This window comes from Lycorma delicatula, chromosome 8, assembly GCF_047948215.1.
Source record: "Lycorma delicatula isolate Av1 chromosome 8, ASM4794821v1, whole genome shotgun sequence".
NCBI classification, from domain to species: domain Eukaryota; kingdom Metazoa; phylum Arthropoda; class Insecta; order Hemiptera; family Fulgoridae; genus Lycorma; species Lycorma delicatula.
The window spans coordinates 84,544,625-84,568,352 of NC_134462.1; the positions used below are offsets into that span (position 1 = coordinate 84,544,625).

At 29.2% G+C, this 23,728-nt stretch overlaps 1 protein-coding gene across 1 annotated transcript in view; it reads left to right on the plus strand.

Moving 5' to 3' along the window:
- The window catches only part of Dhc1 (dynein axonemal heavy chain 1), a 224,683-nt gene that overhangs the window by 193,527 nt on the left and 7,428 nt on the right, over nucleotides 1-23,728 (plus strand). Inside the window, exons 68-76 of the mRNA XM_075372596.1 lie at nucleotides 2,216-2,337; nucleotides 3,697-3,865; nucleotides 5,637-5,789; nucleotides 6,887-7,113; nucleotides 8,734-8,811; nucleotides 11,497-11,691; nucleotides 14,177-14,278; nucleotides 17,989-18,069; nucleotides 22,710-22,789. Of these exons, the coding sequence (XP_075228711.1) occupies nucleotides 2,216-2,337; nucleotides 3,697-3,865; nucleotides 5,637-5,789; nucleotides 6,887-7,113; nucleotides 8,734-8,811; nucleotides 11,497-11,691; nucleotides 14,177-14,278; nucleotides 17,989-18,069; nucleotides 22,710-22,789 (1,207 nt within the window). The remainder of the gene's footprint in view (nucleotides 1-2,215; nucleotides 2,338-3,696; nucleotides 3,866-5,636; nucleotides 5,790-6,886; nucleotides 7,114-8,733; nucleotides 8,812-11,496; nucleotides 11,692-14,176; nucleotides 14,279-17,988; nucleotides 18,070-22,709; nucleotides 22,790-23,728) is intronic.

Consider the following 23,728-nt stretch of genomic DNA (forward strand, 5'->3'; position numbering starts at 1 on the left):
CAGTAAAGTAGTGTTTTTGTTGTGTTATGAAAATGGAGTATCGAAATTTAGAGCAACATTGTGCAATCAAGTTTTGTGTTAAACTTGGGGAATCCACAAGTGTGGCCTTTGAAAATTTGAAACAGGCCTATGGGGAACATTGCTTATCAAGATCACAAGTTTTCCACTGGCACAAATCATTTTTGGAAGGCCGAGAACACGTTGAAGATCAACCCCGCTCAGCGAGACCTTCAACTTCAAAATCTGACGAAAATGTTGAGCGTGTGAAGGTTCTTGTGAGATCAGACCATCGTTTAACAATAAGGATGATGAGTGAACAATTAAATTTAAACACTTTCACTGTACATCAAATTTTGACAGACGATTTGGACATCCGAAAGGTTTGTGCGAAATTGGTGCCGAAAAACCTCACAACGGTACAGAAGGACAATCGAAGAAACGTGTGCGTTGATCTTCTTGAGAGGATTGACAATGACCAAGAATTCTTCAATTGTGTGATCACAGATAATGAATCCTGGATATTTGAGTATGATCCTGAAACAAAGCGGCAAAGTGAAGAGTAGCAAACCCCGTCATCTCCTCGTTCGAAAAAATGTCGAATGAGCAAATCAAAGATTAAAACCATGCTGATTTGCTTTTTTGACAGTAGAGGTATCGTGCATAAAGAATTTATTTCTCCAGGACAAACTGTCAACCAAGTGTTTAACAAAGGTGTCCTTGAAAGGCTCAGGAAAAGGGTGTTTCACGTGAGAGCAGACATTGCAGACAAGTGGATGTTTCATCATGACAATGTCCTGTGTCACACGGCTATTTCTGTCAGGGAATTTTTGACCTCAAAACGCCTTCCTATGGTACCTCAACCCCCCTATTCACCTGATTTGAGTCCTTGTGACTTTTTCCTTTTCCCGAAATTGAATTATGTCTTAAAAGGATGTCATTTTGGAACTCTGGAGAACATTCAAAAGACTGTGACTGAGCAGTTAACAGCCCTACCAGTTGAAGCCTTCCAGCACTGCTACCAGGAGTGGGAACAACAACTCCACTGGTGTATAGTTGTCCAAGGGAACTACTTTGAAGGGGATAATATTGTTGTTTGAAAAAAATAAAAACTTTGGTAAGTAAGAAGTCAGTCTCATTACTTTTCTCACACACCTCGTATTCCATTTATTTATTTTTTATTTTAGGAAAACTAAATAACTTATTATATGCTACTAAATTATTATTATATTATATTATTATTATTATTATTATTATTATTATTATTATATGCTACTAAAAAACTGGAAAACAAAATTATCTCCAAAAACCACTTATAAAAAATGTTACTTAAAATCTAAACCTAGAGGTCATTTAGGATCTTAAAGAGTCATCATAAGAAGACACTGTGAAAAAGTATATATATAAAATAGGTAAAAAAAATTTAAAAATAAAGGTAAAAATAAAAACAAGGAAATAAAACAACATTAATTTTCAAATAACTAGTACTTAGAAAACATTATAAAACAAGTATACTTAGCCAGGATTTTAGAATAAGAATAAAAGAGGAAAGAAAAGAAAAAGAATATAAGAAACTATTGTCCTACATAATTCCAATACAAAGCATACATTTTGTTCAAAAAATATCTAAACCATTAAAACCTCCAATCCAGACTGCCCACCACAACTTAATTCACACATCTTTTACACATTGGGTAGATCTGCTCATCTTATTAAAGGTTTACATATTTTTTAAACTAAATTTAATTATTAAATAACATGAACGTATCAAATTGTAAACAATAGTTACATATGCTGATACTGCTGCCTGTTCAGAACATGAAAGCAGTTACAGTAATAAATAAAAATAATATTTATTTTAACAACTTTATTGTATAGCTTTTATGCACACTTTTAATTACTTTTTAAATATTTTAAATTAATTTTCATTTTTTTCATGGAAAAAAGCTTTGTATTCTAGTATTTTACAGTGGTACTACTAAATATATGATACCTTGTTGTTGAATAAACGTTCCTACAGTAATTACTGGGAGAAGTTATGTGAGCAACACATTTAAAATGGTTCAATATTAAAATATAAATTAAATTAAAGTGTGCTGCTCTTAAGACGTAAGCTGTGATAATAAATAAATATATATGTATGAATATTTTTATTAACTGTATTTCCAAAAGTAATAATTGACTTTTATATTTTATTATTATTATTTTTTTTTTTTAGGTGGTGCTTCATTAGATTTAAATGCAGTTACACCTAAACCTTTCCGTTGGATTCTTGATATCACATGGTTGAATCTTGTGGAGATAAGTAAATTATCAACTTTTTCATCTATACTTACAAAGGTAATTTATTTTTCAGTGAGTTAGAAAAGTATAAAATATCATTGAAGGGCAAAAATAATATATAAAATACAAATTATAACTGCAGACTTATAAAGCTTCTCAAAAAAGCACTCAAATGTGAAGATTATGTTAATGCTTTGAGATTGGAAGAGTCTTTACTTTAGTTCTGTCTTCACTTAGCCTAAATACAACATTGTAAACATTAATAATAGGTAATACTGTAAAAATAATGCTGAAATTAATAGTAATATAACATTGTAAATATTTATCTGACCCCTCTTGATTAAAAATGACTTTTGCTTTTACTCGTTTAGGATTACTTGTCACTTAGCCTGAAAAAACTAAGAGGACAAATTTAAACTTGTTCTTTTTTTTGTAATTTTTTTAGAGGCTCATAATTCATTTAAATTAAAAATTGCCGATCTCCATGGGTGAGAAGGTAGCATCTTGGGATTTTGTGTGGAGGTCCCGGGTTCAAAACCCGGTCAGAAATGGCGTCTTTTCAAACGCTACCAATTTCCATCAGGTTAATGACTGTAGCTGTTAATGCCCACTCTTTCATAAAAAAAATTTCCACATACAAAAATAATGTTGGAAACTCTTTTTTTTTTATTTAAAGATAAAATTTTCATCTTACTTTACATTTAGCAAAACTCTTTTCTTTATGATTTACTCTCTCAGAATGCACTTCATTAAATGATTACTTAATTTACAATAATTAGATGTACTTAAAGATGATTCACCTAGATAATTGCACTTCAACAAATTATTTCAAATGATGAAAACTAAAGTAACTATAAATCTTACATTTCTTTAGAATTTCCAGAAGGGAAATTCTAAAGAAATTCTTCTGTATTGTGAGAACAGATTTTAATGATTAATTTACAACTGGGAATGTAATTTACTAAAAGATTTCAGGACAAACATTTTTTTTAAAATAAAATTTAAAACTATATTCAGATAAAACATGGTTTTTTAATTTTAATTAACGATACCCATTAGGGTAATGATAAGATTTTGGTACTGGATAATCCAGTTTCTATTTAAAAATTAATAGAAATAGTTTATTTACAGTGTTAACATAAAATAAATACTCATCACTATTGTCTTAAAGTTACTGAAGTGAATCTATAATTACAAAAAAAAAAAAAAATTTGACATGCTGTATAAAGAAATTTTTGAAAGTATATTATTATAATAATAACAATTTTTGTTATAAAATTTTGATCAGTGTATGAAAAAAATTACACTTTACACATATGTCTCATACTGCCGCAATGTATTTTACAAACTAAATATGATTTTTTTATTATAAATTTTTTCTTTATTATGTAATCGCTGATTTATATTACTTAACAGATTAAACAAAGTGAGAAAGAATGGCGAATATGGTATGAAAAAGAAAAACCTGAAGAAGAAGAAATTCCTTGTGGTTACCAGAAATCTCTTGATGTATTCAGAAAATTATTACTTATAAGATCTTGGAGTCCCGATAGAACACTATCTCAAGCAAGGAGATATATTATTGGTAGGTAGATTATTCTCACTGTAAAAGAAACTGTAATATGTATGTATGTATGTGATGAATTTTTGTACCCCTATATATATTTTTATTTTATTTTAGTATTACATTGCCAGATGTGCCACACATGTACTTTAATGAGGGAATAAGATGGATGAATGATAGATGATGTATTGCTAGATCAAATCTATGTTCTTTTTTTTTTGTCTTCAGTCATTTGACTGGTTTGATGCAGCTCTCCAAGATTCCCTATCTAGTGCTGGTCATTTCATTTCAGTATACCCTCTACATCCTACATCCCTAACAATTTGTTTTACATATTCCAAACGTGGCTTGCCTACACAATTTTTCCCTTCTACCTGTCCTTCCAATATTAAAGCGCCTATTCCAGGATGCCTTAGTATGTGGCCTATAAGTCTGTCTCTTCTTTTAACTATATTTTTCCAAATGCTTTTTTCTTCATCTATTTGCCGCAATACCTCTTCATTTGTCACTTTATCCACCCATCTGATTTTTAACATTCTCCTATAGCACCACATTTCAAAAGCTTCTAATCTTTTCTTCTCAGATACTCCGATCGTCCAAGTTTCACTTCCATATAAAGCGACACTCCAAACATACACTTTCAAAAATCTTTTCCTGACATTTAAATTAATTTTTGATGTAAACAAATTAAATTTCTTACTGAAGGCTCGTTTAGCTTGTGCTATTTGGCATTTTATATCGCTCCTGCTTTGTCCATCTTTAGTAATTCTACTTCCCAAATAACAAAATTCTTCTACCTCCACAATCTTTTCTTCTCCTAGTTTCACATTCAGTGGTCCATCTTTGTTATTTCTACTACATTTCATTACTTTTGTTTTGTTCTTGTTTATTTTCATGCGATAGTTCTTGCGTAGGATTTTATCTATGCCGTTCATTTGTTTCTTCTAAATCCTTTTTACTCTCGGCTAGAATTACTATATCATCAGCAAATCATAGCATCTTTATCTTTTCACCTTGTACTGTTAATCTAAATTGTTCTTTAACATCATTAACTGCTAGTTCCATGTAAAGATTAAAAAGTAACGGAGATAGGGAACATCCTTGTCAGACTCCCTTTCTTATTACGGCTTCTTTCTTATGGTCTTCAATTGTTACTGTTGCTGTTTGGTTCCTGTACATGTTAGCAATTGTTCTTCTATCTCTGTATTTGAACCCTAATTTAAATATTTGAACAAATCTATGTAGGTTAATAAATAATAAAGTGCCAGGAATCAAACCTGAGACAAGATAGCCATCATGGTAACCATTAGATCAACTGATGACCAGTTACTACAAAAAATAATGTACTCATTATGTAATAAATTTAGGACTCCATTGTTATTTTAAAAAATGATATTGTTGAAACCCTTCATATAATTCTTTATTTTTAATTTATCAGTTTAAGAAGGAAAAATTTACAGATTTCTTAACTATACTCAAATGATAACAAAATATACTCAATTTTATAGAAGTGTCTTATGTAAAAAATAGTACTTTAATACAAACCCTGTTTACAATCAGCTGAAAAACTGAATTGATCAAACTTTTTTCTCTATTCATCTTACTTTTTTTAAATAACTACATAATTTGAGATGTAAAAACTAATATAAGTATTCAACAGATAACATAGTTGCTTCAAGAAGAATCAACTCCTTAATAATTCTTCAAGTGTATTTAAATTTTAGTTTCTTTTTTTTTACTAGACATAAAAAAATGGCTGATCCTGTATGTATTTAAACATTTCTTCTTGCAGAATCATTAGGACCTGAATATGGAGAAGCATGCATTCTTGATCTTGAAGCAACTTGGCAAGAATCAGAACCTCGTACTCCTCTTATTTGTATTTTATCTATTGGTTCTGATCCATCACCTCAAGTCACAGCACTTGCAAAAGCAAAAGAAATAAGTAAGTTTGTTGTTATTGCACTTAATTAACTTATCTTATGAATAATATTTTTTTTTATCAACTAGAATTGTGTCCTTTTTTAATGTCATCAGCTTCTTAATAACCATATAAATCAGATGAATTACATCGTTCTGTTTGTATCTTTAAAATGATATTAGTTCAACTAGGTCTGAACCCTGCAGAAAATTTATTCTGAGATAATTTGTAAATATGAAGAAAGTTGCCCTTAGAAATGATATCCTTTATTTCATATTGCATTATATGAGGAAGACCTCTAATTAAAACCTTTTCTCCGAATGATGCTTGAAACCACCCCTTTGAGAAAGTAAAAGATTTAAGGATGACCCATTACCAAAAGTGGAATTCCATTACAACACTTTTTGGGAGACTAGTATTTTGTTAAGATAGAACCATGAGGGTTTTTAAGTGGATTATTGATATGTCCTTTTTAGACCTGAGTTGCTTAGAACAGTTTAATATTGGTTGGTTGGACAGATGATAAGAGTTGAAGTAAACATTTTTTCTAAGTATCATGCAAAGTAAAATAGAAACTAAATATAATTCAAGTCAAAGAAAAATATTGTGGTTAAAAAACTTTAACAATTTTCTAAACAGTATTCCAGGAATATTGTGGATTCCTGGGGCGTGTTTGGTGATGATACTAGCGCACTTTTCAGACTTAATGCCAGGAAAATTCATCGCTGGGGCGGTAACCAAGTTCTAAGAGGTCATAAACAAAGAAGAAGTTTGCTCTACACTCTTTAAAATCCTTATAATTTCTCAGACCGTAATAAAGGTTCCTGCTAAAAAAAACTCACAAAAATTATGTTTCTCCATTTCCTAAAAAATGTAAACGTGTTTATTGTTGTTTGAATAAGTGTTTTATAAACTAATGCATAAAAGAACAAACTTTGATATGGTATAAATTCCTTTTTTTTTTACAGTGATTTATTGAGAAATTATTTCAGTCTAAGTTCAGGTACATTCTTTCATTTGCCAGACTATAGTAGCCTTTAACTCAGTTTTAGATTTACAGATTATAAATTTTACATTCATTATATTATTATAATATCAATTATCAACTAATTTTCTTGCAGATTTGAGATCTGTTTCAATGGGCCAGGGACAAGAACTTCATGCTCGTCGTCTGATTAATGATGCGATGGCAGGTGGTGGATGGGTATTATTACAAAATATACATCTTTCATTGCCATTCTGTAATGAAGCTATGGATGCTATTTTGGACACTGATAAAGTTGAAGAAACCTTTCGCCTTTGGATGACAACTGAAGTTCATGCACAGTTTCCAATTGGGCTCCTACAGGTAAACAGATAATCTGAAGATAAAAAATTATACTAAGAAACTTATTATCTTAAGCTTATAAATTTAAATTTACCTTGTATTGAATTTTTTATACTTTACTAGTTTTATCTGTGCTAAATTATCGCACTTATTTTCTTATATATTTAATCTCTATATGATTATTTTATGTATGGATGATTTTATTTCCAGCACTACTAGATATTCTAATAGGGTTTGGCCTGCAGCACAGTTTTAGCAAATTCCATTTATTACAAAAAAGTTGAATTGCATTATTGAATTACTTGAAAAAGTTAAAAGAAAAAGAAATTAGAAGAGCAATCAGATTGTTTAGCGACCATAGGCTTTACAAGAAACATCTCATAACAGTATTATATCCTCAATATCCACTGATAATGATTATTCAAGAATCAAACTGATCATCTAGTTCAATTTAAGTCATCTTTTTCTAAATGGTTATTCCAAACTTTCTTGTTTTTCAGTTTGTTATAATAATAGTAATTTAGAATAACCCTTTGTTTGTAATTTTTAATGGCAGATCAAGTCAAATTTATTTAATATAATGTTTTTAAATTTCATCATATCAGTTTCAGTTGCTTTATTCATCTTCAGTGACAGATGTGCTGTCTTCCACTCTGGCATCAGCTGATAATTTCTGGTGGTTTTTTGGTTTAGATTGTTGAATAAAACTGTAGGATTTATAATATAACTGTAAAGAAAAAGATTATTGATATTTTAAAAGTATATTCACTATTCATTTTTCCTTAATTATATTACATAAATAATCCACTCAGAGCTTATTAATCTGAGTGTAACATATTTTTAAAATGTCACAACCTTCAACAATTTAGAACTAGTTTTCAGTAAACTGTTAGATCACTGTTTGGCATTCATTAATCATGTAGATCAGTATTTACTAAATTAAATATTTTTTGCATTTATATTTTTACAAATGTGCTACCTATGCCGAAAATACTAGTGTTTATTCCTAAAAAGCTAAATATCGAACTCTATTAAACCAGACAACAGAACTACTTTTAACATTATAAAAAACAACTTCTTCCTACGGAAAAGGCCTTATTATGATATCGTTATTAATAAATTACAGACTTACTTAACAGATCTCACTAATTTATTTCAAATTAAATGGAAAATTTTTTTTTACATTACCAATATTACTTGGTTTTAGTTTATTTACAACATTAATGAAGAAAAATATCTGAATTTTCTGCACCCTTGGCTGTAATTGTAGCAACAAAGATATTATAAAACCTTTTTAATCGATGGAGTAGCACTTCATAAACTACACCAGTATAAACTTATAATTATCTATTCATCTGAATAAATTATTATTTATTTTATCTTGTATAAAACATTTCAGTTACATAAAAAAAATCCGGTTTTTCAGCTGTTACTCATATGTTACCTTTATGAATTTCAGATGTACATTACATTTTATGAATTCTAAAGAGGTATTCTTTTAAAATTTAAATGCTTTCTGATTTCTCATCATTATTTTAAGCTGTTGCTCGTTACTGTAGCATATTTTAATATTTTCATGAATAATTTCTTCTTTTCCTTGTGTATTCTATTCACTGATCCACTGTTAATTTTCTTTTACAGATGGCAATAAAATTTACAAATGAGCCTCCACAGGGAATTCGTGCCAGCATGAAACGAACTTATCAAAGTATTACTCAGGTAAGCTGTTAGGGTTTTCGTATGATATGCATAGAGTGTATAGAGTTCCAACTAATAAAAGGACTCTTATAAACTGGACTCTAGTAAAAGGACTCTTATGTACTGGATTGTAAAATTATTTCATTTTGTTTAACTTTGGCAGCACAGTTTTTTGTACATGGACATTAGCTCCAGTGACTATACACTTTAAGTTATTTATAATATATAAAGACTCCCAAGTATCTGAGATGGGAGTAAGATAGCAGAAATTCAGAGATCAGTAGCTGTTGAGCTTTAAAAATAAGTTTAAATGATTTTATTAAACCTTTATTCATTTATTTTTTTATCATAGTCTAATATTTTTTATACTTATGATTTGTTTTTTAAATTATATGCACACATCTGTTATGAAAGTAATGTAAGTTACACATAATTCCACAATATTAACATGTTCAATATATGATTTCATTGCTTAATACTTATATGTTTATATGTTTAGTATATGTTTGTGTATTTTTGCAATATTAAATTAAGTAGTATAAAATTTGTTTCATATACCCCAGTGGAATAGTGTGGGTTTCAGCTGCGTGGGGCATAGGCCAAATTCACTGCCCCCTTATTTAGGTATTTAAATCCAAAAGTTTCCAAAATTCTAAAGAACTTTTCGGCAAGAAGAGATTTGTTATTGTGTATTTTACAGGATACAAATAAAGAAGTCATGTATGTATCATTTATAAAATAATAAGCTCATTTGTGACAAAAATTCTTACACGTATGCCACTTATTGATATATACACAACATTTATGACATGCGTCGACAAGATTAAGTTATTATTACATAAAATTAAGAACACATAACGAATAGAATAAAAATTTATAAAACACAAATCAACTTGTAACTCTGTTCACGGCGTAAATCCACATCAAATGAAGCAATCGCAGCGCGGGTGGATGCTGGCATTCCCAATTGACTAAGAACTTTATTTGCAATAGCTAAGCACTTGTCTTCAATATTTATCAATGCTTCGTTGTAAATTCCTTCTGTAAATTCCATGGTCATTTGGTATTTTCTAGGCGTACTCGATGCAAAATATCCTCAGCCATATCTGATCAATATCTTTCCCATAACTCTGTGGGAGATGAAGGGAAGCAAGCGGTCAATATAATTGCGAATAATGCGCGAATTTGGTTTGGATGTGCAGTGTTGCACGCGTCATTAATACATATATCCCACTGTTGGTCGTTTTCTAATAAATTCAGAGCTTGGTGAAAGCCGCAGCTCAATCACGACACGATCACACAAAAGTACCTCGATTAATGTGAATATTTCATTCAGATTGTATAATAATTTGAATCAGATGCAAGTGGATACGTTTTTTTTTTTGTTAATAAACAATGTAATTAGGAACAAGTATTGTTTCACATGTGACTGCGGTTGTCATTAGCTAGTATGGCGAGTGTTCCCCTCGCTTCTGGCAGATGGCGCGGTCACTGGTACACAGCTGACCCTTAAAAAACTGATTTCTCACGGTCGCGGGTATGTGACTGATGCAAAAAATAGATAAAAACAATCTTTGATGCGGGTTATATATCGTGCTAAAATTTGCAGAACATTTTGAGTTTTTGAAGTGTACACAAACGAACTTAACATTTTTATTTATAAAGATTAATTAGATAAATATTTGAATGCAACCAATAAATTTTTCTCATAATGTTTCAGTTTATAATCAAAATAGCATAAAGTTTATTGCACAGATGTTTTAAACTAAATCTTATTAAAACAAACTATGCTCTTAGTCTCTGATATCATTAAAAACATTTATCACAAAACAACAATGATACTAGTTTCAATTTACAGAATATCATTATAGTGATAAAATAACTATTCATTAAATTCATTTTATCATGTAAAAAATTCCTGTACTTAATTTTGTGTTTGGAATGTGTACTTCACAAAGTATATACATATTTCATATTTTATGAGTATAGTTGTGTGTTTAATCTTTTCTGCATGTAAGACAACAACCCATAAAATACTTTAAAACATATAAACATGCTTGGCTAGCTAGAAGCAGTCTCTTTTATTTTGCAGATTGTAGCAAAGCAAACTAACAAGATTAAAATTGAACTTAATTGTGAATGACACATAAAGTTGAAATTACTGTAGCTTTCAAGCCAGTACATCAGTTCTTTAAAAAATGTGAAGAAATAAAGAAACTTGGTCATTGCTCAGAGTTCATCATACCAATTTATGTGAGGGAGAGTTAAGCAATGTAAAATGCCATAAGTTTGAAAAAAAAAATTAATTTTTACTCACTTTGTTTAAATAGCATTTACTGTGTTTCTGAGCAATAAAAAAAAATGTATCAATATCTTTATAGTGATAAAAGAATACATTTTTTTAATTCTCTTGTTACCTGTGCTTATGAACCCAACATTTAATATTTGTTAACCAGAACACTTGGAGATGAATTAATTCTAATTTTTAGTAGTTACATGTACCAGTACTTAACTGTTAATATATCATATAATAACCTTCTACTTCACAACTTAGTCTAGTACACCTTTTTATTCCATTCTGGATTTTTGTAATGCCCGATGGTTACAATAAAGAAGCTATCAAGCTAATGAGATACATAATATAATACTAATTTATATTTTTTCTTGTATTTTATTTTTTTATAAAACAATTATGTTTACCTATAGGATACTCTTGATTATTCTTCACAAATACAGTGGCCACCTCTTTTATATGCTGTGGCTTTTCTACATACAGTTGTTCAAGAAAGACGTAAATTTGGACCTCTAGGTTGGAATATACCATATGAATTCAATCAAGCTGATTTTGCAGCAAGTGTCCAGTTCATTCAAAACCACCTTGATGATATGGATCCAAAAAAAGTGAGATATTTTCCATATTCTCTATTTCTAAATTAATATAATTCTAATTTTAATGGTGAACAAATTATGAACGTTTTAATGAGCGCGAACAAATTAATTGCTGAGATTGTAAATTAATTCAAAATAGTATTTTTATTTCAGCAAAAATTTTAATGCAATTTCCTACACTAGATTTGACTGAGTAAGTATTGAAAATTTATTTAAACATTTTCACTTTTATCAGATGCATTACCTAGAAAGCTGATTCATGTTTTTTTTTAAATAATACACAATGATTTTGTTATGATTATCAACTATAAAGATTATAGGAAAGTACATATTAACATTTTTAATGAAAGACCACATACCAATTTGGGTAATTATTGATTTTAATAATTTATAATTTAATTAAAGCTTTCCTGTAAATATGATCTAAATATCACCATCATCATATGTTTAGCTCCCCTGAAGCAGATCCCTTGCACCATGTTTGTCTCCATTTTCCCTATCTATCTAAACTTCCAATTTTTGAACCCAAGCAATTCCTTTTTACATTGTCTATAATTTCTAATTCTTTCCATCCTCTTTCTTTGCTCACTGATCTTAGTAGCACTGTTTTAATTAATTCATCTACTCTCAAAATATATCCCAAGCAGATGGTTTTCCAATTCCGAAATGTTCTGTTTAATCTTCTATTCCCATTCATTCTTTTCAATCTGTCTCTCCAGTTTAATCCAATACTTAACTTTCTCCAATCTCCTCCATATTTTAAATTCCACCACTTTTTTCTTAGCATCCATTTTCCATGTTAATTCAAAATCTAACATTTCAAATGTAACCCCACGTTACTGCATTACTATTGTTTCTTTCTATTAAATGTTTTTTTAACTAGTTTTATTCTGGTTTTTTTATTTTCCATCTGTCTTCTGAAATCATGCTTCCTAAATACTTGTATTACTTGCTTTACCTGTTTAATTTCATCTTACTTTATGCAGATATTTATTGCCTTATTACCTTCTATCTTTGGTACTTTTATTTACTAAATGTTCATTTTCATACCACATTCTGTCATGTCTTCTAATTTTGTAATAGTCTGTTTAACATACTTTACTTCTGCTAAATTCATATGTTCAGTAATACATTTAACTGTAGATTTTTTTTGTGTGATTGATAAGAGCATTCATGAAAATTACCGTATTATTTTATTAAATTATTAAATACAAGAAAATTAATTACTGAATAATTATTAAGCATCAGTATATTAATATTTATACAGTTTTTACAGTGCTCGAATGACACATTTTTGCATCACATAATTTTTTTTTTAGGAATTAACATACAAACAGTACATATTAAAAAATCAATGACCCATTCTCATTTGAAGAATTAATTTAATATATATATTAGTTCCTTTCTAATGAATTACTTAACAGTGTTAAACATTTTAAAAATAAAAAAAACTATAATTCATTGTAAATTAAAAACTACTTAAGGAATTTTCCAGTTATGCTATAAAAACATAACTTATATTTTTCTCAGGGGACTGAAATTCATCGCAGTGACATTGATTTTGGAAAATTTTACACAGAATTAGTTATTAGACATTAGACATTAGTTATTAGTTATATAGACAGGTAGAGAATAATTAAACAGAAGTTTTGCTTTATTTTGAACTTTATGATTATTACCTAGGGTATGTTAAAAAAAAATGCAGGATTTTCATGAAAATACTCATGCATGTTTTACTATGGAGATAAAGCAAGAAATATGTGAGGAAGGTACCAAAACTATCACTTACATATTTTAAAATTGTTTTGAATGCCTACAGATGGATCTGAGATTTGAGTGGCTGATGAAACTTGACATGATTGAGGTATTAGTTTAACTTTTAAAAGAAAAATTTTATTTTATCTAGGTATATATGATAGATACATAATTATACTTTACAACAGTTAAGAGGAATACTGATGAATTTATAAAAACAGTAAAAATAAATAATCAGTAAAACAGTTCAGTTTTAATAATTGGCTGTGTCACTATGAGTAACTAGAATACTTAATTGCAGAACCAGAGTCTATAAATCCCAAAAATTGAATTGATTATTAATTGATTAAATAACTCTGAAAATTTAACTTTAAATTACTTTGGGAATATAGTTAATAGAGTTCCTGTTGCTAATGAAAAGTATTGGATTTGATTCCCAGTAAGAATCTGAATTTTCATGGTAAAATCAAACTTCCCTCTGAACCTGACTACTAAATGCTATGTGTTGCAGCTCTAATTGGGGTTTGAGAAACAATAAAAAAATTTTGTCCCAAGTTCAAGGTATAATTCATTTGTATAATATTTTCTATTAGTTTTACAAAATCCTTATAAATTGTAATTGAAATTAAGAATAACTATAAATTTATTAACATTTTAATTATTATTATATATTTGTAATATATAACTTTTATTTATAAGTTCTAAATAATTTGATTTCTGTAACATTTTGATTCTTTTATAGGGCATTTCTTGGCCAACAGTTTGTTACATGCTTGGTGAGGTACAATATGGGGGTCGTGTTACTGATGACTTTGATAAACGTCTTCTAACAACCTTCACACATGTAATTATCTTTACATTTTCTCTCTCACACAGATGTATCTTTTTTTCAAGTATTTTATGTACCACTGAATCAAATAAATTATTTTAAAAACAAATATATTATATCCACCAGATACAATTAAATAAAACATAAGAACATAACTGTAACACTTTTGGATTGTTACTCCATCATCATTAGTCAAATTTTACAAATTATACACAATTAAAAAATTCATTTAAAATTTTTAACACTATTTTTATTTATTTTAATTATGTTTAATTTATAAAATTTGACTACTTAAGATGGAGTAACACTTGGAAACCGCTACAGTTAGGTGAGTCTTTCCTTTTATTTTATCTGTATCTCGTGGATATAGTGTATTTATTTTTAAAATATGCAGCGTATTTCTAAATTAGTTATACAAAAGTTTAATAATGAAAAAAGTAAATAACTTACAGAAGTGTTCAATACAACATTGAATGCAGCATATTTTCAAGTTTCATTTAAAAATGTTCAATATGGCTACCTTTTGTAACACAGCAGATATCCCATCTGTAATCAATTTCTTGCCAAATCCTATGAAGCATGCCTTGATCTATGGTGGCAACTGTTTGTGTTATCCGGTGCCACAGCTCGTTGACATTTCCTGAAAGCAGAGGAACAACACTCTGCCTTTAAATAACCCCATGCAGAAAATTCCACTACAGTTAAATCAGGTGATCATGGTGGCCAAGAAATTGTTCCACCACATTCAATCCAAGTCAGCACTTTGCTATTGAGACACATGACAACAATGATAATGTGGTGGCATGCCACCTTGCTGGAAAATCAATTCTGTGTCCATATCCTGTTGACAAATAATTTCAAGCATATTCAGATACCATATGCCAGTTACAGTTAACTCGGCAAAAATGAAAGGACCATAAATGTTATGACAGCTTATAACACAAAAAAACATTTACCTTAGGTGAGTCCTGTACATGTTCAATTGTGTAACATGGATTCCACTTTCCCCATATCCAAACATTATGTCAATTCACTTTATCGCTGGTATGGAAGGTTGCTTCATCACTGAAGATAATTATAATTATTTTATTCTCAATTTTGTTTAACATATTTACCCAAAACTCAGTTTGTTTTTTTTATCACCTTCCTTCAAAACTTTGTATCAGTTGTAATTTGTAGGGTTTAAATGACAATCACTTACTCAATACTCTCTATACTGTAACCCTAGGAATATTCAGTTCTAAGCTGGCAAGTCCCATTGATTTACCTGGACTACAAATGAATGTCTGCCACATTTGTTCGATTCCACTTCAGAAACTGAAAATCTATCTTGACCTGACTCCTACATGACGCACAACTTGTTTCAATGAAACAATTGTACCATGCAATAATAGACTGTCTTTGAGGTGGTTGCTTGGATATTTATTCATGAATATGTGTGTATATATATATATATATATATATATAAATGTGTGTATGATTAATTAAATATTTTTCACATGTGTAATTGTATGATTTAGTTAAATTATCAATGCAGCATATATACTGAGTGTTCATAAAGTGACATAACCTTATGGGAAAATGAGTAAGTTACAATAGTTGTTGAAAGTGGCCTCCAATATGCAGTTCACATAATTGAATACGATATTACATGCTCTTAAACATATTTTGTAATGTTTGTCGAGCAATTGTAGTGACACATTGTTCAATTTCACTCTACAATCTGGGAATGGTGTGAGGATGAGTTTAGTAAGCAGCATCCTTAAGGTATCACCACAAGAAAAAATCAGGAGGGGATAAATCAGGAGACCGAGGGGGGCACAACCCCTTTGAAATCACTTATCCATGAAGACATGTTCCATGAAAGTTAGTGTTGTTAGCTGTATAAGCAGTAACATTGTCCTGCTGAAACTACATATACTGTAGCTGGTCTGCAGGTATAATGATTACAAATTGTTGCACCATCTGTACATAGTGCTCACTGTTCACTGTGCCATGAAAGAATGTCATGAAGATTCACCTATGTGGCATAGCACACCAAACGCCCATTTTTGTCTGTACAGAGGAGACTTGTGCAGCTGATGTAGATTTTCCATACACCAAATACGTAAATTCTGTGCATTCATGTATTCATCAAGGTCAGACCAAGATTTATCCATCAAGGTCAGACACATATGCCTAGTCAGACCAAAACCAATCATAGAGTTCTTCACCATCTGGCATTACAGATGACATGAACCACTGACAGAAAGCTACACATTTTCCAGTGTCTGCTGGTAAGAACTTGTGAACAACATAAATTCTGCACAGATGCATCTTTAAACACTTGCACAATGCTGTGAGGGCATTACCAATGGAGACACCAGACTGGCTAGATAGACATCACACAGACTTCTTGGGACTAACAGAATATGCAGCGTACATGTTGATCAAATTTTTTCTGGTCTTAGCACTTTCAATCGACCACTTTTGGCTGCATCTGCCACATTCCCTGTTTCTTGGAGCTTGTCATACAGCTGCTTCATAGAGTACTTGTTCGGTGCATCCACACCATGCTTTTTGATGAAGGCATTCTGGGTCTGCACATAACTGGCACATCTAATGTATTAGGAGACAATGCATATTCTCTGCTGCATTTTGTAACCCATTTTTCCTCAATTAAACCTGCAACAAAACAAAGAAACATTCTTCCATAATGTTGTATCACTTTTTGAACACTCTGTAAAAATATTTATGATCATCCATTATTACTGCAAGTACATTTGAATTATGCTTAGATAGAATTTATTATCAGTTTTAATAAAATATTAAAATTTTTATCATGATTAAATTAAAAACGAATTAAATTCAATACTCAAGTTACTATTATTAAATATCAGTTGTATTATTGTGCTATTGTGTCAGTAAACTTTCTGGACATTAATCAATTTTTTTTTGCTAAATTTATAAATGTAACACTTCCCATATACTCTGCAATTTTATTGCCATAAGATGTTTCTAAAATTTTCAAATTATTTTCCAAACCTGGTCATTTTTAATAAGATGCTGAACAATTTTTGAAATTTATCTATTTATTTTTAGATTCCTGTGCATCCTCTGAAAATCTTCTTCTGAATGATCTATTAATTTTTCCTTAGTTTTTTCACAGCCATCACATTTAATTTTCTAAATTCTGTACAATTAAGTATATTAATAATTTATCTATTTTTGAGATGTAAATATTTTATTTTGTTCTACCATTTACCATTAAATTATTTAAATAAGACATAAGTAGTGTTGATTTTTTTTAATTTAGTATTTAAATATCTGACATTTATTATAGAATATTTTTTTTTAATATTCTGGGTAATCATATTAGAAAATTGACACTAAAAATGAGATAAATAAATTGAGAAATAGTGGAGATGTTTAGGATGGTTAATATACTTCACACACACTTTTGAGATGTAGATATCTAACAAATTTGTCATGGTAAATTACTGGTCAGCACCTCTTTGATGCCCCTTCAGAAACTGAAGGTCAATCCTGACCGGGTATCCTAAGTGGTACACAACTGTTTTAATGAAATGATTGTACCATATAATAACATTCTTCAGAGGTGGTTGCTTGTGGTGGTTCCTTGTGTATATATATATGTATGTATGTTTACTTAAAAAAGTATAAATAAGTCTAAAATAATTAATATTATTATTGATATAAATTATAATTTTGTAATATTGTTTTAGGTTTGGTTCTGTGATGTTCTTTTAAGGCCAGGATTTGAATTTTATAGAGGTTATAAAGTTCCAATAACAAGAAATCTTCAGGTATGTTGTACCAAGTATATTTCTTTAAACAAATTTATATACAATACATACATACATATAGAGAGTGTTTATAAAATCCGTTTCAAAAATTAGAAGATGGTTTCCCACTTTGAAGTAAAGCAAAAATTTTATATCAACATTCAAGACATCCAGGAAAGCTTAGTTACCAGCTACCCACCATTTTGTATTTTTAACACAAAAATTTATTTCTCTGTAGTGGTTGATCATATCAAGCTGAAATTTTGTGTACTGTTAGGGTATCTAGAGGTTTAGCTGTATAAAAATAATAAACCTGATCTTTCAATCCATCTCAAAATCTGTCTTCTCAAAAGTCTGGTAAACTTTTTAATTGATAATATCTTTGCAACTGATAGTTTATTTAAATGTTATATTTAGAAAAACATTTTATGACAAAGAAAATGGGAAAAATCTTTGAAGTAGCTAAAGTCAGTCTAAATTAAAAAATTCTTATATGGATACCACATGACTTCCTTGTACACCTATTAAATTACATATACACATTTTTTTGTTGCACTTCATTTAAATTTATTTCATTCAAAAGCGAAATACAAACCTCCAATACTTTAATAAAGTGAACAGTTACACAATTGCTGAAATATTAGTTTTTATTAACATCAAATATTTATACAATTATTAATTCAACAGTCTTACATGAAATATTATGAAGTAAAAGTCTCTTTATTACTCATATTGGATCAGCATTATTCATATCTTCGTGAGTTGCTGCTTAACAAAAGTTTCAGATTTCTGGTGTGTTGTATAAATAAAAGTTAATAATAATTAAACTATTCCATTTAATGAACTCTTGTATACTGATTACAAATGTTAATTTCGACCTTGTTTTATTCAGTTTTTATTTGGTGAATAATCAAAAATTAAAAAGTAACAATCATACAGGAAAAAGAAAGATAACATGAAGAAATATATCTCAAAAAAACGACAAGAAGATGAATATGAAGGGAAAAAATTTTTTTAAATAAAAAGATTAAGAGAAGATGATAAATATGAAAAGGAAGAAAACGTTAAGACCAAGGAAAGAATAAAAATATTAAGAGAGGATGATGAATATAAAGAAAGAGAAAATTTGAAAACTAGAGAACATGTACACAAATTGAAATCAGAAGAATTATATCAAACCAAAGAGAAATTAAATGATTGACAACAAAAAATAAATAAATGAAATGATGATCAACTCCGACTTAGGGAGAATATTGTCCAATAATATCAGAGGAGTAATGAACCATGAGATAAGAATTTTTTGCAATTTATTAAAGATCAGGCATGTATGCCTTAGTATATGTTTTTTCTTGTGAAGGTCTATTTTTCAGTCACTCTGTAGTTAACTTTTATGAAAATTAAAATTAAACAGAAATTAAACTGGAAAATCAAAAAATAATACAATTCTAAATTATAATTTTCATTTAACATTAAATAATCTGATGTTTCATAAAATCTATTACATATACACAAATGTAATAATGCCTATTAAATTACAAATACACATTTTTAAAAATACATAAAATTTTATTTCACTAATAACTTTCTTTTTCATATATTTTTTTTTATTATTATATATTATATTTTTTTTTTACAATCATGGGATTTATTATTTATTAATAATTATTAGTAAATCATTTTATGTAAATTAAAAAAAAAAGGAGATGAAGTGTGATTCGAACCGATGTACCTTCCCATTCATTAGATCCAAATATTTCATTAATTAAAATCCCATTTCGCTATAACTTTGGAACCAATGAAAGTAAGTACCACTTATGATATATCATTGAAAATCTCTCAATGAGGGATTATTACTGCAGTTAAGAAAAATTGAATTTTTTGCTTAATCCAAAAAATTTGGATTAAGCAAAACAAAGTGTCTAAAAAAACCCCAAAATCCAATTTTTTTGAATTTTGGGGTTTTTTGGACACTTGGTTCAGTCGATTACAATCAAAAAGTGAGGTGCTCAACTAGATGTTACAACAGTCCTGAATCCAAAATTTCAATATACTACGGCTAGTCGTTGTGAGTTATGCGAGATACGTATGTACAGATGTCACGCCAAAACTAGTCAAAATGGATTCAGGAGTGGTCAAAATGGATATTTTTGTTGAAATCTGAAACAAAAATTTTCGTAATCACAATACTTCCTTTACTTCATACAAGGAAGTAAAAAAATCTAAAATATATGTTTTCCTGATATTTGAGACTAAAATTAAATACCTCTACTACACTAGTATAAAAAATTAAGGGACACCAATATTTTAGGATAAAAACGATTGTATTCAAACTACTTTAACTTTCCAACCAAGAGGCTTAGAGAGACAAATAAAAAAATGAAAACTTAAATACTCTACTTTTGGACAGTATACTTCAAATTTCAATTTTAATAATAATACTTCCAAATATGATTAAATATGTGTTTAATTACTCTTATTTAAAATGTAAGTTTCAACTCAGAAGTACCATTTTGAAATGGTTTGAAAGACCAGGTTCATTATTTTTATACAAATAAAGCTCTAGGTATCCTAGCAGTATATAAAATTTCAGCTCAATATGATCAACAATTCCTGAGAAATCAATTTTTATGTTAAAAATACAAGATGGTGGATATCCAGTAACTAAACCTTCCAGACATATATTGATGTAATTTTTTCTTTATTTCGATGTAGGGGGAACATTGCTTGAATTCTTTTTCCTGTTTAGCCTTAGCCTTAGCCGGTAACTACCATTTAGATAATACTTCAGAGGATGAATGAGGATGATATGAATGAGTGTGAATGAAGTGTAGTCCTGTACATTCTCAGTTCGACCATACCTGAGATGTGTGGTTAATTGAAACCCAACCACCAAAGAACACCGATATCCACGATCTAGTATTCAAGATTGCTTGAATTCTAAAAATTATTTTTATAAACAATCCTTATATATAATAACATTTTGGTTCTTCTTTAGTAAATTATTTAATAACCCTTCTGTTATTTAATTCTGTAACATTTGTGAACATCAGCGGAAAGGTGTACGTAATAGTGTCTGTTAGAACCATAACCAAATTGTCATGTAGGAAATGATGTAGGAATCTTTAAATTAAAATCAAGCCCCTTTGCAAATGATGATTTTCAAGAATTACAAATTTTCCATGTCAGGTGAGTTTGTTTCCATATTGGAATGCATGGTTTCCTTCTTCCCTAAGCATAGAACCATACAACAGTTCATCCAAGTACTCAGAAATTTTTAATGTTCAGTTCCATAAAGCACATCTATATCATTTTCACCATTTCAGCTATTCTTTAGAACCAATATTTTGGATTATTAAAATTTTAATTTTTTTATAGGTACTAGTAGTTATTTTGTTTTTATATATTTTTTAAATTAAATATCATATACTTAAAATCAGTTGAAAATAATTACTTGTAAAAGTGATAAAAATCATTTTCACAACTCACCATGACAGATTATATAACATATTCATAATATAATGATTCAGTTTCTAAAATATTGACAAAAAAGTTATGTAATACTCTTTATTGACGGTCTGCCCTTGAGGAGCGTACTCATATTGAACAATGCCTTGATAATAAAAAAAAAAGTCAGCATGATCTTCATGTTTTCATGAAAATTCATTACAACTACACTTCAGCCCATGCATCACAGTTTATCCAAAAATTCTTGGCAAATTTAGCAGACTCCTTACTTACAAGACAAGGCTCTCTGCGAATTTTGGCTTTTTATAAGCTTAAAATTTCACTTAAAGGAAGGATATTTGAAGACAAAGAAGAGATCAAAAGATGTGTGACAGAAGGACATATATACAAAAAAATTATTTTGAAAAATATTTCCAACAATGGAAACATTACTGTGATGTGTGTTACATCAGAAGAGGCCTACTTTAAAGGGTAAAAGAAACTGATTTAAATATGTTAAGTATTTTTGTTTTTATAAGCCAAATTCTGATTTTTGAACACACTTCACATCTTTGTATATGTGTACTACTCTTTGAGATGTTTTGAAAAGATTGATTCTGAAGTTATGTCATATTTATGTTTTTTTCTGTGGGTAAATCTGCAACACTGTGTTTGGTTCAGCCACTGCAGTCACAAAAAATAATAAATTTAAATTAGTGTTTTTTAAATTAATTTTTGATTTCAATAATAATTCTCATAAGCTGTACAAATTATTCACTGCCTGTGAATATGTTGTGTTATCTTACATATTTTGTGTGTGATAGAGTAAGAACATAATAATTTTTTGAAAGTGTTTACTACTATGTAAGAATGTTTATTAAAGTATGTTAACATTATATGATTTTTTTTTAAATGTGTTTATGTAACAAATTGTTTGTGAGTAAGGTGAACAGCCATAAAGTTCAGTGTATATTTTATGAATAGTCATTTCAGGATAGCATTGACAGGAATGAATGAGGACAAAAAATTATTAATTTCATAATTAATGATTTTATTATATAATTATATGAAGGGTGCATCAGAAGATGTTCGTCTTATTTATGATAAATGAGGTCTGCACTACATTTTATTTCTCCCCTTTAAAAATGTTGACAAATGTGGATAAATTGTTGCCACTTATAGCACTGTTAAATTAATTTCTTATGTTTGCGTTTCAGACTTACTTGGACTATGTTAATCAGTTACCACCGACTGACACACCAGAAGTCTTTGGCTTACATGCAAATGCAGATATTACGTAAGATTTTACTATACCTTACTTCATTTATTAATTTTATGCTTATTACAACTTTGTTGTTAACTTCATATCATAGAACTAAACCTGTAGTTTAATAGTTAGCATCACAGGGTAGCTGTCAATAGAATCATACTGATGGTCCTAGATTCAAATTCAAGTAAACCTGTAATTACACTAATAGACAAACAAAAATTTGTTTAATGTTTCTCTAAGAGTGATAACATTTCTTGAATTGCTTTTTTGCATACGTTACAGATCTATAAATACAATTTTTCTATCACTCTTAGTTTTGAATAAATTACTCTTCAAAGAAAATTAAGGAAAAATATGGTTAAAATCTGTAAAATTTATAATTTTGCATGGCTATACCTATGTTAGAATGATTTCACTGATGCTTTTCTATTTATAGCCTCTGCCTGAGGCTATATAATAGCCTCAGGCAGATCCCAAATTAATGTCCAATAGTAATCGGCTAGCAGTAGTCCATTTCCATTTCCCTTTATAGCAGCTTTCCAACAGCAAAATGTCTTTGTGGAAACATTCATCACTTACTTCTCCAAGGTTGTCCGGGAAAAAATCCAGATTTAAGTGGAGGAAATGTATTTTCAAAGACATATTACATCTTATAGCTCTGTATGAACTAAGAGGTTGATTAACAATATTGTGGTAATTGTCAGATTTCTGTTTGCTGAGAAAATTTTTGCAAATGTCTTTAAATGAAGCCCAAGCTGCACTTTCTACATTATTAATTAAACATCGAGTTAAATACATCATCTTTGACCAACTGTCTTATTTGAGGACCAACAAATATTCCTTCTTTAATTTTTCCTTCACTTACATTCTGGAAATTTCTGGCTGAGTACAAAAATCCAGGACTATCCATCTTCATTGCTTTTACAAAATTTTTCATTAGTCCTACCTTGATATGGATAGAGGGTA